At 31.8% G+C, this 18,458-nt stretch overlaps 1 protein-coding gene and 1 long non-coding RNA gene across 6 annotated transcripts; one reads left to right on the top strand and one right to left on the bottom strand.

Annotated features, from left to right (window-relative positions):
• Positions 1–1,276: 1,276 nt before the first annotated feature.
• Positions 1,277–15,736, bottom strand: LOC141446255 (sodium-coupled monocarboxylate transporter 1-like). Of its 2 annotated transcripts, none has more exons than XM_074112776.1 (16): positions 15,595–15,736; positions 14,064–14,141; positions 13,660–13,884; positions 13,218–13,429; positions 11,307–11,466; positions 10,463–10,528; positions 10,283–10,334; positions 9,548–9,615; positions 9,304–9,458; positions 7,903–8,043; positions 7,704–7,812; positions 7,304–7,413; positions 4,741–4,924; positions 3,786–3,872; positions 2,933–3,093; positions 1,277–1,588 (listed from the first exon to the last, which is right to left on the bottom strand). In XM_074112776.1, the coding sequence occupies exons 4-16, from the start codon at positions 13,394–13,396 to the stop codon at positions 1,312–1,314; spliced, it is 1,749 nt and encodes a 582-aa protein (XP_073968877.1). In that variant the 5' UTR covers positions 13,397–13,429; positions 13,660–13,884; positions 14,064–14,141; positions 15,595–15,736; the 3' UTR covers positions 1,277–1,311. The 2 variants fall into 2 exon arrangements, with proteins under 2 accessions (XP_073968877.1, XP_073968876.1); XM_074112775.1 differs by having other exon boundaries at positions 14,064–14,156; positions 15,595–15,734.
• Positions 3,804–15,866, top strand: LOC141446262 (uncharacterized). 4 transcript variants are annotated; one of them, XR_012453608.1, is made up of 3 exons: positions 3,804–3,941; positions 11,588–12,947; positions 15,616–15,866. It is a non-coding gene; the product is annotated as an uncharacterized lncRNA (long non-coding RNA). The 4 variants fall into 4 exon arrangements; XR_012453606.1 differs by having other exon boundaries at positions 3,808–3,945; XR_012453607.1 differs by lacking the exon at positions 3,804–3,941 and adding an exon at positions 8,043–8,321.
• Positions 15,867–18,458: the final 2,592 nt, after the last annotated feature.

Below are 18,458 nucleotides of genomic sequence, written 5' to 3' on the forward strand. Positions count from 1 at the left end.
AAAATATAGTAAACTGCTTACTTCTTTGAAGAAATTATATGTTATCTTCATTTATGTTTATTAAATAATAATAAAATGTTAGTGAATTTGAAAATTATTTGTTAAACTCAGAGATAGTAAGTATAAAAAATTAAAAAGATGTTTTTTTGTTATAGTAACACGTTCGTCGAATTTATTTATGGCTAAATTCCTATCCCCAGCTATTATAAAATAAAAATATTGACATACCGATAAATGTGTATTACCAGTTAAGCATAGAATTTAGTTTAAAAAAAAACCCTCGCAGTGTGCGGAATTAAAATCAGACAATGACGTGTATATGACGTCGAACGCAGGGCAACCAAACAACCAAAAGTTTACAACGTCATAATAGTCACTGCAAGCACTTTTTCTGCAATCTCTCTGGTGCTTAAGATTACAGACAGAGCATTCTGTGCTCATTCAGAAATCTTGCACCGCTTCATGTATGCATCGCTCTAATTAACTAGGGACGCAAGAGCTTTTACAAGGAAGAAAAGAGCTTTTTGAATTCGGTGCAAAATGAAATCATGCTCGTACTGAGAGGTCTGAACCTCTATCTAAAAGGTAAAAACGGGCATTGCAACAAGGGTTGCGAGCTTCTATTCGTGTGCGTAATTCCCCAATGTCTAATGCGGAGACCAAACATGTACCAACCACTTAACATTTGGCTGGCTCCCACCGCAGTTCTATTGGGTAAGATAAAGGAAACATCCCACCAAAATGATATTCTTATTGTATTTTATTAAAATATCGAGTTTTTTGTAGTTAATGGCAATTTTATATTTTTCACAACGAGTATACACGTCGAACGCACTTCAAGAGATTTGGTTTGACGTGTATACACATCAAACACGCTTAACTGGTTAATGTAGCCTGACTCAAGTTAGTCAAAAGGCATTGCCCCTTAAAATAAAATAAAGTATTGGGACCATATAAAAACAAAAACAAAATATGTTTAAGTATAATTAATTAAGTATAATCTACATTTAAATTAAATGGTGTTACAAAATATTGTCGCTGTAATATTGTACATATAAAAAAAGAAAATTATTCGTAACACATTATTAATTACAAACTAGTTGGAAAGTTTTTTTTTTTGCTATTAACACATCTTATTTTGTTTTCTCATTTTCAGAAAACTTTGAGAAATTTTCATCAATCAAACTATATAATCTAAGAAAAATTTCAGCCATTTTCTTTATTTTTCCACCATTTTATCTGAGACCTCCACACAGCCGGCTATTCCTCTTCATCAGGTTCCTCTTCAGACAGCAGAGGTCTCATTTCATGCTATACACTCTCTATATGATCTCTATCTTCCATTCTTCTCAAAGACACTTCACTAGTACTTACTTCTGTTTGAGTCGCTGGCAACCATTTATGCAATAATGGACTTAATAGATCATGATGAGGTATCTGATGGTTTTTTCCAGTTAGTAATGATATTGGCATGCCTACAAGTATAACTAATAAACAGCTAATGAGTCCATAATGAAATACTGATATTTTGTACAAATAGAAAACATCACCGTTGGTTGTTGAGTTGAGAGCGGCCGCCGCATTCATGCTGTAAAAAAAAAGGTACAAAAGCTAGAAAAAATTGCATAACTATTTCTTTTTTATAAGAAAATTATTTTGCAAAATAAAGTTAGAAAACTAGAACCAGAAAACAAATTTAGGGTGAACAATAAAAAGAATTCTTCCAATACTATTATTCTCAAGATACAAGTTTTTACATTCTTTACAAACTCCTCTGAATTACGAGAAGATATTCCATCTTTACTTTCATTACACAAAAAAATCATATTGCCTGGTGAGGGGGGAGGTTAAGTTTCCCTCTAAGTGCCACTATTGAACTCTGCCGTGTCATCACACCTGTACTACAATAACAACAGGAATCAATTGTGGTACTAAATTTCAAAATTTAAGGACACTTCTCCAGAAATAGGTAGGTAGTTTCCTCCATTTGCTTTTTTTTTTTTTTTTTTTTTGAGATTAATGTCCTGTATCCTAGTATACACCTGAGGGAAGGTTAAAATCATCCCTAGATTGTATTAAAAGGGCGGTTCCACCAAAAAAGGGGAAGGAACGCAGGCAATCCAAAATGGTTCCCATTGTTCCCCGCCTACCCCTCATCTGATGAGAGATACCGGGGCTTTAAAACAACAAATCCGGCTAAACGTTGCCAGATGCCAATACAATAAACTAATAAAGTAGTGAACAGGACACTAGGGAGCATGACGACTCAATCGCCTCAGTGCACTGGAATAAACCTAGAAAGTTCTGGTAAAGATTACCAGATGCTACAAACTCCGGTCGGGGAAACTTGTGACCTTCCGAAGACGAGAAATCTAGTTTTAGAATAAACGGAAGCACACCTCTACAAAGTGCCGCACAGTCTCATTGGACTCACCACAGCCAGCGCAAATTGGCGAGACTGGGTAAGGCCGCATTTGAAAAGATGGGTACTCTAAATTCGCATGTCCACTCAACCATTCTGGACCAACTGGCCGGATCCGGGACCTGCTAAAACCAACTATAACCGTTTTTGACAGACCAAGAATTTCTTTAGCCTCAGGACGGCAGTCAGCTCGGGATCTCCACCGTGTTTCCGATGTTCCTTCAAAATCCACTGCTCCACCTCTGTTTTCCATAACGTCGATAGGATACTAAAAGCATCCCTAAAGTCAAGTTTAATAAAAATTCCACAGAAGGAAGTACCTAATTTTTTTTTTAATGAATCGCTCAATTTGCGTCAAAAACAGCTCCTATTCTTTTCGTGAATTTTATATGTAAATTACATTTAACGAAGATTTATAACTTTGTTGTTTCATCTTTCTCAGCTCACCTTGTGTACACACCAGATTTTTGTATTTCAACTTGAAATTTTTAATTAAATAAGAGCAATCACCTGGATATATTGTGGATTTCAAACGCAGTTAAATTGGTACAACCATCTATTCGGGTAGGTTTAGCTGGATAATTTATTAAACCTAAAGCCGTGACCACTTGGTTTCCGATGAATATCCAACTCATCAACAGCATGCTGACCAATCCACCTCCTAGCGCTCCCTTAGGAAACAGAAACAGAACATTGTAATATTAATTAAGAGAGAGTAAATTTAGGTGATCAGCGCAACTACTGGATTAAGCTGCCTAAATTAATTAGCAAATATGGAAGAGGGTCATGTGAAGTAGGCTGTAACATAAAAGTTAAAGTTTCAAGTTACGGAAGAAAGGCGTTAATGGAAATTGAAGTAGAAAAACTGGGCCAATTTGGATAATTTAAAGATCCTCATTACGATATTCCTTCATCGTGTCCAAGACGTTTGTGTTTTTCAGAATTTTTGAACTGTCAGGTTTCTGCTACTAGCCGACAAACTGTGTTAACAATGACCCAAACTGATTTAGAATGGTTCCGTAATTTGGTCTATGAGCCGACTTAACATTTCCTTATTAATTGAACAACTGCGTACAACCGGTGGACATGAAGAAAAAGTGTATATACAAAACACTAAAGAAGAGATACAGGTAGCCGTGAAATAGCTCAAGGCATCCTTTTCTAACATCACCAGATGAATTTCTATTAGTTTATTCATTTTATTTTATAATCTATAATTATATAGTAGTATCTATATGAAAATCTGGCATCCGGTTTTCACTTTTTAGTGCAGTTTTCGTAGTACTTTTTTTATTTAAGTTACGCATTTTTTTTTTATAACAGAACACTATAAATAACATCTTTGTCCTTAGAAATCACTTACCCAATTATTGGCTCTAGGGAAAAGGATGCCTAGCGTAAATATACCAAGAGAGGCACCAGTAGTCATGCCACCGAAACTTGAGGCCATCTGTAACAACAAGATAAAATCACTGTAGAAAGCTATTGTGGTCAATGTGAAAAAAATAATGTGGAATTTGTTAGTAAGTTTTATATTTTATAGCAAAACTTTTCAATTTGTTTTATTAATTAATTAGAAGAATATTAACATTATGTTCAGTTAAAAATGGATTTGAAAAATCTAGAAATAAGTATGTGATAATAAAACAGAAACTGTCAAATTCCAGGAAATTCAAGGTAGATCGAAAAATTGCTCTTATCTGTTTTAAAAGTAAGAATAAACGGTTTTGCTTGCATTTTTTTTCTCACAATTAAGCACGACAACATCTATGGGCCTTTTGTTTTAGGCCTTTTTCATTTTAACGCAGTTCACTGGGCAGTTTTTCTTTCAATTCGGGCAGCATTAACTATCTGGCAAATTGAGGCTAGGAAGAGATTTAAATTAAGATAGAAAATTTTTGTGTTTAAAAGGGATGCAGCTGAAAAGGGAATTGTATTTAAAAAAAAAAACGAATTTTTTGAATGCAGTTTCTAGGCTGGTAACATTTTGTTATACAAAAATTTATCGATGTAAATTTACACATTGAGGACACTAAATTTAAAACAAAGATTTAATACTTGTACAATTTTAACCAAAACTTATGACGCAACTATTTGTAAAAACAATGTTTCCACTGGAAACTGATAAATCTGCACGATAATAAAAGTTTTTCTCGAAAAATAAAAAGTAAATATCACGTAGAGTGAAATACGTTAAAATCGTAAGAGGTTATAAACCCCAACCAAAGTAAATTACTTTACAATAATTTCCATTTATGAGAAAATTTAGCTATTAAACTTAATTCTAACAAAGAAAAAAACATGTAATTCACACTTACTTCCAAAATATGGCCCAAATTTTCAATCACTAATATGAAGAGCGTACAAATAATGCCGGTGACAATCACTATTAACTTCAATATCATACTGGCACTATCTTCAATAGTTTTCTGCTGCATGTATGGAACAATAAAATCCTTGAATATAGTTGCGGCTAAAGTGTTCAGGCTAGTGGACATAGTGCTGGAAAGTTTGTTTATTTATTTAAACTGTTCATTAAAAAAATGTATAAATATAATACTAATAATTTCTACTATTAGTAAAGTTGAAAATGTTGGTTAGGTTGACAGTGCTGGATAATATTTTTTTAATATTTTATGCGTCATAGCTCGCATATTTATTGTTTCCGATTTCTACTAAAAACCCAAAAATACATCGTCTCGCATTTGCTGACTGAATGAGGGAGGTTATAACCATATATGGTAGTTTTTTTTTGTACAAAATGAATCGTAAAACATCTTGTGTCAAAATAGTGAAGTGAAACTAATGAAATTTAATTTGTTTTGTAATTGTTTAATGGTACTGTTCGTTTAGTGAATGTACAATATTTTAAAACTGTTTAAAGTTGGGTCGTATTTTATTCGGGAGGCACGCGAATTGAAGCAGAAAACACTCGGAATTCTACTTATTCTGAGTAATTATTCTTGTTAAATAAAATATTGATGAATATGTGATTCTAATCATTTAACAAATAAGGCGTAAAGTTTTTTTTGTTTTTCTATAAGGTTAGCTCAGTTGTGCCTGTATTACTTTAAAAAAGTGTATTCGAGTTAAAAATTAAATTTGGTCGTTCATGTTTTGGAGAATGACTTTCTGTTCCGTAAATTTCTGTTCTTCCTACAAAAAAAAATGTACATACGTCTTTCCTTCTTTACTGTACGCAACAACGTCATTGTACTGGATACTGTCCGCATGGTGGCTGCATTTGATAATTCACGATTCGACGGATAAAATCAACGATATTACATAAGGTATGAGTAGAACTTGTTGCTAGAATGCCAAAACCACTACCTCCATTTGCACGTATATAGGTAAATAATTCTACATAGCGCTTAGCCACCTCTATCTAATAAGTGTACAATGTGTTAGCGAAGAATTTGACAAATGTGGTGAGCTAGAATTTGCAAATACAAGCCTTAGATGTGAACCACTCACACAACCTTTTCTTATTGAATTTTTTCAAGATTCTTCTCGTATATTTGCTTCAAACTTTGTGTAAGAAGAATATATTTAATGGCTCTATCTTATTAGAAATTTTTCAAAATCGAAGAACATATTATTAGTCAGTGGTCTTTCTCTTAGAAATTGGTAGTCCGCCGTTTCATGGTTAAGAACAAATGTTCCTAGATGATGATTAAAATATGTCCTAGATTCATTTGTGAGGGTGGTTTTTTTTTTGGACCTTCAAAAAAATAATTGAGAAACTCATTTCTCTAAAGTAGCACAACCGGCTTAAAAATGTTGGAACATAAAATTCTAACAATTTTTTTTTTCAAAACCATGTTCGAAACCGCTGGAAAGGTGTTACAGGTGGGTGGGGGTGGAGGGAATGAAACTCCGTTCTATCTCCTTTAGAGAATACGGAGCATTACGGAATAGTAAACGATACGGAGCCAATCTAGGGCGGTGCGAAGTCTTCTGCAAGCGTCTCTGCATAGGGAGGGGAGCACTTTTAAGCACACCACTTTAGGCTTAACTTCCTGTATGTTTTTGATACATGGTGGTCACACGCATAGAGAGAGACAGGTAACAACATTTTGTGCTGTGGGTATCTAGAAATATTGGAGGAACAACAAAAATGTACAAGATAGCATTCATTTTCATTTTGTGGAGGGTTTTTGATAATAAAGATTTTTAAAACTTGAATTACGTGCAGTAAGCTCAACAGGAGGCTTCTTACCTCGCTGATTTTTCCCAAGCCCATTTTTTCTTGACTAGATAGTAGACAAGGTCCGCAGGAATGCCGGTAATCCAAAAAAATTTTTATAAAAACTGTTAAGAATCGAACTCTTAAAAGCTGATGATGCGAACAAGATCTAGGAATATCTTTCTAATTACTATTACCAATAATTTTGGGCAAAGATGGTGAAAGGGTTAGTGTGAGATAATTAAGCAGAAGGACGGTGTAAGTTGCAATTTCAGCAAACTACTCTTTTTTTTTAATTGGTAAAAAAGTAAAATTCATGCTGTTGTAACTAAGAAACAAAAAATTAAAGTAAATCTAATTTGGTTATTTCTGATATCAATTTCCATTGTGCCCAACTTGTCTCGGTAAGTTTTTTTTTTTCCTCCTTCCTCAGGAAATAACAGCTTCAGAGAACATTAAATGATAGCCGTAGTACCAGGGATGTGTTATATACTAAATAGGTTAGGGCACTAAGTTACCTTTGCAGCTGCAGTAAAGTTGAACAGCTTTTTTGGATTGACTTCTTATTTTTGGGGCCATTTATGTTCTACAATTTATTTTTTCAATGTTTGGTTTTGTTTTACTACTTATCATTAAATAATAAAATTAAATTATTAATTATCATTAACATAATTGGAAGAAATCCGATTGTATACCTGAGCGCAGCGCTGACGATGCCCGCGAAGAAAAGTCCAGGTAATCCTTTAATTTTACCCGCAACGTCCAAGACGAAATGTGGTAATATTTGATCTGCTCTGTTTATTACCTGGGGGAAAAAAACACCTGGAATGAATACTCACAAGACTTCGCCTAAATGAAATTATTATTCATTGGCAAATGTTCACTTTTTTTTTTTAAGTATAGTCTTAAGTTGGTCTTAAGCTTTTTTAACAAGACTTTCTCCTACTGTAGTTCTCGCCTTGTTGACTTAGAGGGACACTTTAACGGACTTCTCAAATTGCTTATTTACAAAGCATATCTAAAGTTAACCGTCCACTGAGTTATTAACACTAACAATTCTACAACTATTTCACGAGATTAAAAAAAAAAAAATACCTTTGCCTTCAGAGGATCACAAGTTTGATATTCTGCATACATGATCATACCAATTGTCATGGTCAACATAGCGAATACATCAACACCAATTGTCATCAAAATAATTGACCTGCAAAAAAAAAAGGGAATAGAGCTCTTCAAATATAAAACATATCATGATCACTTATAAAATGATGTAAATCCAAGAACTGTTCCTTACCATTGAGCTTGTCGATAAGTTGGTAGCGCTATAAATCGTTGAACAACTCCAGGATTAACGGCTAGCTGTGCGGTCCATGTGAAGGATAGGCCAAATATCAAAGACCAAAAGCTTAACCTTGCTGTAGGATCTGGATCGAAACTGATATAGAAAAATTACAGATACATAACTGATTTTTTTATTTTTTTAAAATTTATTTTGTTATTTATAATCTGTATAATATACTAAACAATAAGTAAATAGGGAGAATGAAGTATAAAAGCGTGAAAGGCAGGAAGAAAGAAACTGCCCAGCGGTAGCACTTTCTACAGGATATGATTTTTAGTCCTTCAGACTGCGAGGAAGTCACGGTGCCACTGGCGATTCAGTCGGCGAGGAGGATTGTCAGAGGAGGCGAGAGACTGTACAAGAGGATTGGAGTAAGTAGAGAGAGCAGTATGGAATTTTTTATATTTAATCTTGGCGAGTTGGTGTACGAATGGGGATGTTGAGGTCGTCGTGAAGAGTGAGGTTAGTCACCGTAGAAAGGAGTGTCAGTTATCTGTCGGCAGTAGTTTTGACTGAAATGTCCTGTACAGTCCGTACGTTTGTTAGTTTGGCTGAACCTCACAGCTCTAGTCCTGTAAGTCCACATAGGTTTTGAGGATAGTACTTTATTAAGCGTTTGAGTTCAATGGGCAATTTAGAGCGTCGTCCAAGTAGTCTGTAAAGCAGTTTCGCACGTTTTGCGTCATTGCTTGTCTTTTAAGTGTATAGTATGTGGGTTCCACGTGAGTCTTTTGTCTATAAAGAGTCCAAGGTAGCGCACCAGATCTGTACAAGATAACTGATTATATTATTTAACTAATTATATTTTTATTATTGATAATAGGGTTTTATTATGTTTACATTTTCAGAGAAAATATCTGTTTCGAGATCGAACGCCTCAGATCGAAAGAATGGCTACCCTCTAATGTAGATATTTTAGAGAAATGTACGGTCCTATCTCTTAGGTGAAATTATTAATAATTAATGGAGTCTCACTTATGTGACGCTAACTCCTCTCTATAATACTGTGTCGAGACCGCAAAAAAAAGGTACCTGTACATCAAATTTCTGTGTAGAAAGGTCATCTCATGTATAAAAATAGGTTCATGCGTTTAGGGCTAGCTAGGGCTATAGGTGAGTCGAGAATTTCCCACTCTTAGTTTGTACTAGAATCGAGAATTGGATCGCACATATAGAATGCAACCAAAAAATTAGTATCTTTTCAGACCTAAATTGCAATTTACTGAGCTGCATGTCGTCAAATTGCCGAAGAAGACTAATGTCTTGGACAATACGTAATAAAGGAAAATATATCATACCAAAAAAGCCCAATTATAATAATTTTTTTGTCCTTCACCAATAAATAGTTCTTACTTAAAAAATTCAATTCTATTTCCTTCTTTGGCAGCTTGGATAACATTGTTTAAACCTCCAACTTTGTGTAAACCTATCAAAGCTATCGCAGCAGTGGCCATTAACATCAACGCTCCCTGCAGAGTGTCTGTCCAGACAACAGCTTTCAGTCCACCCTGAATAAAAAATAAAGTTTATTTTTATAAAAAGAAAGAAAAATGCAAATGAATTCAGATTGTTAAAATAGGAAAGGTTAACTTTTTACCAGCGTGGTGTAGAAGATACAGACTAAGCAAATTATTGGCGAGATCACATGCACAGGTACTCCTGAAACTGTAATTAGCAATTTCAATTAATAAATTAAAAAATTGGAATAACCAAGAATTTCAAATTTAATTTATTATATCCGGGGTAGCGCGCACTGTTTGGATATCCCTCGCAGTAACCTTCCTGCGGAAGAGAAACTTGACTGAAATCGAAATTCTTCGCCAAACTGATTTATTTACATCGATTGATGAATAAAAGATCGAAACCAGACAGGACCACTATAAATATGTGCTAGCTACAACGGATATCAGATGCAGACCTAATCACATTTTCAATAATTTCTTATTTTATTGATTCTCCAAAAAGATCTAACGGAATGTTAACGATCAAAATTCTGTACATATTATAATATTAACTGAGAAAATGGCATTTAGCGGAAGTGCGAATTTCCCAAATGTTTCTGTATTTCCAATTTTCCATGATTTTCTATTAAAACGACAACTAATAAGGTTTAATGTTTTTAAACTAGATTTAGTTAATGTAAAGATATTAGTTCTTCGTGAAAATTAATTTCAGGAGGGTATTTAGGATATGAAAGATGATCTAAAGAAAAATCAGAACTGCAAAGTGAAAAACGGACGCGAAGTGAAGTGAACGCAAAGGTTGGAAATGTTTTCAGATCATAACCTACCTTAATCCAAGGAATAATCATAAGATTAAGATAGTTACTCACCTTGGTTAAACGCTAATGCTGGGCCATATATCACAATAGGAATAAAGGTGATCTAAAAATAAAAATCATTACTGTCTTTACATAAAACTTTAATGTGTTTGTTTTGTTTTTTTTTTTTTTCAAATTATTGAACATAAAATTAGATAAAATAAAGTAAAAAAATGAATAAAATAAAATTACCAATGAAACTGTGTTCATAAATGAAGCAATCAGTCTCACAGAGTGACTGAATCTCAGTTCCAAATACTGAAATATAAATGAAAAACAAAAATTAAGCAAAACTAAAAAATTGTATTAACATTTATCAATTTATAAAAAATTCGATGCTCTTAATCGATATATAAACGATTCACAAACAATACAAGACTATACTAAAAATTTGATGTGAACACTCTCACCGTAATTTTTTAAATTAAATTTTGTTGAAACAAAGTGCTCTGAAAATACTGCTCTTGGTTAAAAGGAAATATTTTCGAAAAAAAATCTATTAGTGAAAAAGCATTTTCATTTTCATCAAATTTGGAACTTCGTTTACGTATTTAATTTTTATAAATTCTTTATAAGTCCAAATATTCATTGAAATGACATTTTCAACAAAATACCAACTATATCTCATCTACTTATTCGTATTTTCTTGAAAAAAAAAAAAAAAAATGTTTCAAATAACGAGTAGCACGACTACGTAACAAGCATGCCAAGTTAAAAAAACAAAAATATCGTACAACCTAATTTCGATAATTTTTTTCTTTTTAAAAACGCAAAATTCGCACTTCTGCTCACACCATTTCTTTTTTCGTAAGAAAATTTTAGCTTTTTTTTTTATAATTGCAGAACATTTTGAATTTTTTTTTTAGCCCGGTAGATCTTTTGAAAACTTATCTTTACGATATTTAGATGCAATATTAAAGTAGATTGTAATTTTTAAAAAATCCAAAAAACTATAAATAAACAGTTATCGATTATACTAATTTTTTTCTCTCATTAAATAAATAAATTATTGTTCGTATTAACTAAATGAAATTACCTCATATAATGAAACCAATTGTAACTTGTAAAATACTGGCAAATAAATAACTGCGGTTACAATTCCAACAATAATGTTAGTTACATTGGCTAAAAAGAATTGCGTTCCATTAGTGTATATCTCTGTGGGAACTCCAAGTAGTGTAATGGCTGAGATATAACTGAAACAATTATTATATTCACTGTGATAGATACAATTATAAAGCTTATTTTAATGTAAAATTTGTCCTTAAGGATAAAAACAATGTATATGTATGAAACTAATTGTAATTATTTATTTAGGACGCGTTTATCTGCAGACATTGGCTATTCACAGTGTATTGCATACAGTGTTCTCTCATTACAAGCAATACTGGGCATTTTTCGGACAGTGAGGTATAAGAAAAGCTTCTAAAAAGGAGATAATCTTGCTTTGTTCTCGCTAAATAAGATTACGTGGAAAAAAACAACACAATTCATGGCAAAACCTTATCGAGCACCCACTTGGGATACGATAAAAAATACTTTCATCAACTTTCAGCTACTGGGCAGATGACAAGAGGAGAATGAAAGAGCTGATGTTTGTTGGCTGTGAAACGTTTGTTATATCTTAAGGCTTGAGATGATAATGCAGAAAAAATTTCCAGACCTTTACAGAAACGAAGAGGTTACAAAGTGTTGCATAAGGCTAGGGAAGAACACCTACATTATAATCTCATCTGAATCTCTTGTTAATTATTTGAATACTTAAATAAATTTAAAAAACGATTTTAAAGCCTTGTTTAAATTTAATTTCACATTAAGTCATCAGTGGATCCATAAAAATTTATTTTGTTGAATACAATTAACTTTTATGTGAAAATTTCATTTTTTTTTCTAAGACATTTAATGTTAAAATAATAAAAAATTATTACACTGCACACCAATAGAACAAAATACACACCTTATATTAATTATTTCCACCTTAATTCTTTAAGCACAGTATTAACTCTTTGTTTGCCTTCTTTATTTTCGGTTTTTCCATTTTTTTTTAAGAAAATTATTATTTCTTAAATTTAATTGTATTTTTAATACATTTGTCTTATTTAATTTTAACTTTTTTAATTATAATTTATTCATACTGCATAATTTTTATTTAAACGTTTAAAAGTGATTATCACTTTTTAATTTTTATTACTTTTTTTTTTAGGAATAAAAGTAAAGTAACAAAATATAAAGAAATTAAAAAGACGAATTTGATAATTTGATAACTTGTTATGCTATTAAGCATATTTTATTGTCAAAAACAAAATTTTAATATAAGTTAATTGTATAATTCCAAAATAATTTTATATAGATCCACTGGCGATGAGCTAAGTGATTGAAACGTGTGGAAATTAATAAAATTAAAAGATAAAAGATAGACAAACATGGGATTAAAGCAGAATTCTATATATTTTTTTAAAAAAATTGTTCTGAAAAGCAGTAGAAAAAGAAGCAAATAGCACAAGATTCTTCGAAACCCTAACCTTTCCAGTTACATTTTATTTATTTATTTCCATAGTAACTGAAATATGGATTTAATAGGCCATCAGTGTTTTGGAGAACGTATTGTGTGAGGAAGAAGTATTAGATCTCTTTCCGTCTCAAGTCGGCCCTGATTGCCCTTCTTTCACTTAATAAGGTATAGTCAAACTTTCACTTTTTTTTTAAGTACCTTCACTTAATGATTGTTAAGATTAGAATAAGAGAAAGTTTTGTGTGTTTACGACAAGGCTGTTGTTTAGATCGTCGAGCGATTACTGAATAGTAATATTTCCGATTTTTAATCAAGAGCCTCTTAGATACAAAAATAATTTGATAAAATACAAAAGAAAAAGCGTCCGTTCCATAAATTAGACAAAAATAAAATTAATTGTTTTAGATTATTTCTAGTTTTATTTCTAATATTTACCTGGAAACCAGTGATACAGCAATTGGAATAGTTGTCATACTTTTACCTCCTAAAAGGTAAACAAATTCTGAATTCTGTTCACTTCTAAAGCAACCAAAATAAAGGCCAATCAAAGCTGATAATGTTAACATCATGATGAAAACACTGTATTCAGCCCAATCAAACATGTAATGCTGCATTTTCACTAGGTTTATACGAATGAATTTCCTGGCCTGTATAAAAAAAAAATTGAATGTTAAATAAAATCTAGGTTTCAGTTAGCAAAAAAGCATGGTGCATTGCTTTAGTTATTTATTTATTAGCAAATATTTACTCTAAATACTGCAACAAATTAATGAATCCTAGAGAATAATAATGTAAATATAGCTGAAGTATATATCAATTTTAATATTAATGTTAATTTTCAAAATAACCACTTATCAACAACAACAAAAATTCTTACCTTAAAATCGAAACTTTTAAATAGCTGAGAAAAAATTGCTTTTCGCGCTTCATTAAAAAAAAATGCTTTCTTATTTGTATTTATTCTTCACTCCATGTTAATTAACGTCTGCCGTGTATTGGTTGGGCAAGTCAATGTACTATCAGGAATTTTAGGGAAGAATTTGAAGAATTCAAGTTGGCAAAGAATCATAAGTTAATTCTAGGCCGTATTTGTAGTTTAAAACTGTAAAATAAGTAATTTAATAAAAATAAATTCATCTTTGGATTTTTTTTTTTTATTTAGATTATAAAAAAACCTGTCAAGAACGAAATACTTTCCTTATCTAATAAAATAAAGTAAAAAAAAAACAAACTAACAAACACAAATAAAAATAAAACAGAACTAAAAAGTGAACAACTCACCATCAAAGTTACTTTCAACGTGTTTTAGCGTGGTGCTACCAATGAACGTTCTATACTGAGATGTAGATTCACTTTCAGCTAAAAATTTCATTACTAAGCAAAAGAGATTATTATTATTTCTGTTAAACATAAGTATGATTGCGTGATAAATCAAGGTTTCTCTTGAAGGACGCCCAGCACTGTTAATTGCAAGTTAGTTGGATAAATATATACTTTGGGATAAATATATTTGTAGAGAAGCATTCTAGTAAAAAGAATGAATAAGGATGAAGTGAAGAGGGCAAGTCACCAAGCTCAGCACAAGAACATAGTACCGGCTACGACCAATTACTGATCGCATCGGCAGTTTTCTAGTTAGAAAACTTGAAGGACAGTAAATATAGCTGTAACCATATATAAACCTCCTCCACGTGACTAACTAGAAGTCATTAACTAAATTCAAATATTTAGAAAATTTCAACTAGTTCAGCAATAATTAAATATTTAATTGATAAAAAGTGCTGTTAACATTTTTTCCCGTACCATTCACTAGAGTATAAATTCTAGCGTCTAAGTTTTGTAATCGGCTGTTTAAGACAAAAAAAAAAACAACAGAATCAGTGCTAACCAATTTCAATAAAAGGAATCCATAAATTTTTATTAAAGAAAAGTATGTAATCACTCACAACACCTTTTTCTTATTCTAATTATTAAGAATGATAAATATTCTTCACATTTGTACGTATTAATTTCTTGCGAGGGGGGAGTTTATTTTGAAGGTTACATTGGAGGGTGAATGCCACTTATAGGCCAGCGACTACAATTATTGGCCTCATTAATATTTGAGTATTAGGGTTTTAAAAAATATATCTTAAAAACAGAATAGATATTTAGAAGTTAAAGAGCATTAAGTTTATATAAAATTGCATCAGCTGTATTCAATAAAATTTCAAAATACTTTTTTTAAAATTTAGTTATTTACAATACATGTATATAATTAAATAGGAATATATACGATAAATGGACTCTATACAGGATATTAATGATGTTTATGTTCTTCAGACTGCAAGGAAATCGCGGAGCCATCGGCGATTCAGTCGGTGAGTATTAGGGATTATTAGTCAAGAGGAGACGAGAGACAGTACAAGAGGATTAGAGCAAGTAAGAGAGAGCAGTATGGAATTTTTGGTACTTCGCCTTGGCAAGTGCCAAGAACTACCTTGCCCACCTCTAAGTTGTTAGAAATAATTATAATGAGATCCAGAAAATCAGCGACTGAAAGTGTCGCTTAATAGATTTTCATTATTTTGAGATGATTCTTTTAAAATATGACAAAGTTGTTGTCACGATTTTGTATAAACTTGTTGCATATGCAAATCTATAATTTGCGACCGTGTCACGTTTTCGTAATCGGAGTTTTTAATTGTAAATATTCGTTTTAAGGTTCTCTGAATCAGAGAAAATGGTTCTTAGAAAATCTTTTTCTTGTTCTTTTTAATGTAAGACGTGACAACAAATAGAGGGATTTAATGATAAGTGTATAAATGCATACCATTATTATTTTCCGTTTCAGATCCTTTGAAAATCCATGATAGCTGTCCTGGATGATGAACAGGATGGTCTCCAGCCTACAAGGACCACATTGCGATTTCCTCTTATATATGCCGGCAGAAAGAAGGGAGTTTCTCAGATGTGTGAATGACAGGCACTTGATAAACATAAGGGGAATATCTGCACGTTCATATTTTTGTAATACTGGGAATACCAGTGAAAATGTATGTCCAAAATACTGGAACGCACAATAAAATGTAATTGTTCAAGAAATGTATCAATTAAATGTAATAGTTTTTGTCACTTATTCTGAATATCCCAAGAGAAGGAAGGAAAACTTACGATTGTCTGGATGAAAGAGTTCGATATGGCTGCTTCAAACGATAGCAAAGTACTAATAATGTGGAATTGCAGTGAACAAACACTCATCTATAGCCAGCCAATCCTTGGTTTGTGGATTGGAGGGAGTAAAGACAGTTTTAAACAAAGATAATCTCACTAAATCGCACTCTTGTACACAGAAGTAAAGCCGGCAAATAGTAGCACGTGTGGTTCTGCCTTTGGAGAGATTACCTAATATCAATTATTTGCTCACTAATATAAACAATAAAAAAAAAAAAAAAAACAGTCAAGTTGTTGATGACTTATTTTTCTTATTCATAACCTGTTTATTGTCTATTATATTTTTGTAATTGTAGCCTTTTTTTCCTTTTAATCGATTGTTAGAGGAACTATTTATGTAAAATTCCGAGTTGGAAGGAAACGCAACAATCGGAAGTCCCATTGTGTTGTACCGTGTTTACTTTGCACACATTTATTAAGTCAGACTAATGTATTAGTTAGTCGACATACTCATGTATTTTTTTATTATATGTACATATATTCGAAATATAGTAACTTGTTTTTGAAAGAATGTAATCGAAAGCAGTACAATATATCGTAAAGACAATTTTAAAGAAAGCCTAACCCCAACAATGGCCCAGAACTGCCCTAAAAAATAATTAGAAAAAGATAAAAAGCTATTGTTTACATTATATATGGCGCCATTTTAAAGAAAAACTAGAAATGTAAACAAAAAAAAGTTAAATTTTCTTCAAACTTGCCATTTTTACACCACATTTAACCCATCATAAATACAGCCAACACTTATACACCGCCCGAGAAGAATTAATCGAAGAATCTTAATCGATTTTGCCTAAAACATTATTTCCAAAAGAAGTAATAAATCTGGGTGTTTATGTCCGTGTATTCACTGATGCGTAATCAGTTCGTAGCAGGTTATAAGCAAATCATTGCAGCTATTTGTTGACAAGGAAATTTACAAGTGAAAAACAACTTTCGTCAATCTTGTACTTCAAGTCAGGGGTGATTTCCCATCGCTAACCTAAAATTTTTGAGCTAAATGTAAATTTACAAATTTACAATGTATGTAAATGTAATTTACACTCACCAGTCTAGGTGCACAAAATATCACAACTGGATGTATCACTTTTCATTTTTTTTGAGATTTTCTTTAAAATAACTTCCAATAATTTAATTTGAAATCATGTATACCAATTGCATACATTTCAATTTGAAACTTTTATTGTGAATATTTTTGAAAGAATATTCTGATCATGGCACTAGTGGGAAATGATGGTGCCATTTTTGGGTTACGTACAAACTTACTTATTGTTAAATAAGAGTTACTTTCACACGGAGATATATACCTCGACCGATACTACCTATCTACCGAATGGAAAGTACCAAATTAGTCAATGGGGTTTCCCGTTTCCGTGATTTTATTGAAATACTTTTCCCAAGAAAATTAACTTGGGAAATTTTAAGGTTCGTTAAAAAATGTTTCTGTGCAGCGATTCGAAATTTTAAGTAAAATAATTTTCTAGAAAATTGGTTGATGTCATTTACTTAAAATTGTTTTTTTCAAATGTTGAAAGGTCCTTTTGTCAAAATCTCTCTGCAGTCGTGAACTTTCCATGTCACTTTAAGAAAAACAAATAAAAAACTTTATAATACAATAAAAAGAACGAAGGTCAATGGTAGAGAATATGGTTTAATATAAATTGGATTCAATGAGAGGGTATACGATCAACAAGATAAATAGCGAGGTCAGAACCTGACAATGATGATTATTATTTTTTGTAATTAATGTAGGGCATTGATAATTCGGATTGTTTTTATTATTATTTGGAAATTTAATTAAAATTGAAATGAATAAACAATAAATTTATAAAAGTGCCTGTTTTGGGTACTACGTAGTTCAGTTTGTAAACATATCAATTGAACGAATCTTCTTGAAAAGTCGTTCTAAGACAGAAACGTTCTTTTCCAGCTACACTTCTCAACTTTCTCGTAAAGCTGCGAAAAAATAAAATAAAAATAACTGGAACTTAATACTTAACTTACATACACATAAGTTTTTAACTTTATTTTCCTTGAAAAATTCTTTTTAGGGTAGTTTCCCTGCCTGGATAGAAAGGAATCTGAGAACAGCTATCATCGGTCCGTAATCTTGAATTTTCAAGCTTATTTTATTGTATTTTTGGCAAGGCTGGAAGCCTTATAGGGAAATACGCCTGCTGATTCCATTATATCTAAATATTATCGTTGATAAACAAAAGAAATTGCCAAAATAGGAAAAAAAATGACTTACTAAGAAGAACCCCTTTATTGTATAACCAAAATTCTATCGTATATTTCGAAAAGAGTCAAGTCATTACTGTTTTTTAAGAAGCAATATTATTTTAATTTCTCAATTGCATTTTTATGGAAATATCGGCTTTGATTTTCCGTAAGTAAATTTTTAGAAAATGGTTTGTGAACAAATTATCTCAATAATGGCAAATCGCAGGAAGCGGAAACGCT

This window comes from Rhodnius prolixus, unplaced genomic scaffold, assembly GCF_049639745.1.
Source record: "Rhodnius prolixus isolate KJV_2025 unplaced genomic scaffold, Rpr scaffold_1, whole genome shotgun sequence".
Classification (NCBI taxonomy): Eukaryota; Metazoa; Arthropoda; class Insecta; order Hemiptera; family Reduviidae; genus Rhodnius; species Rhodnius prolixus.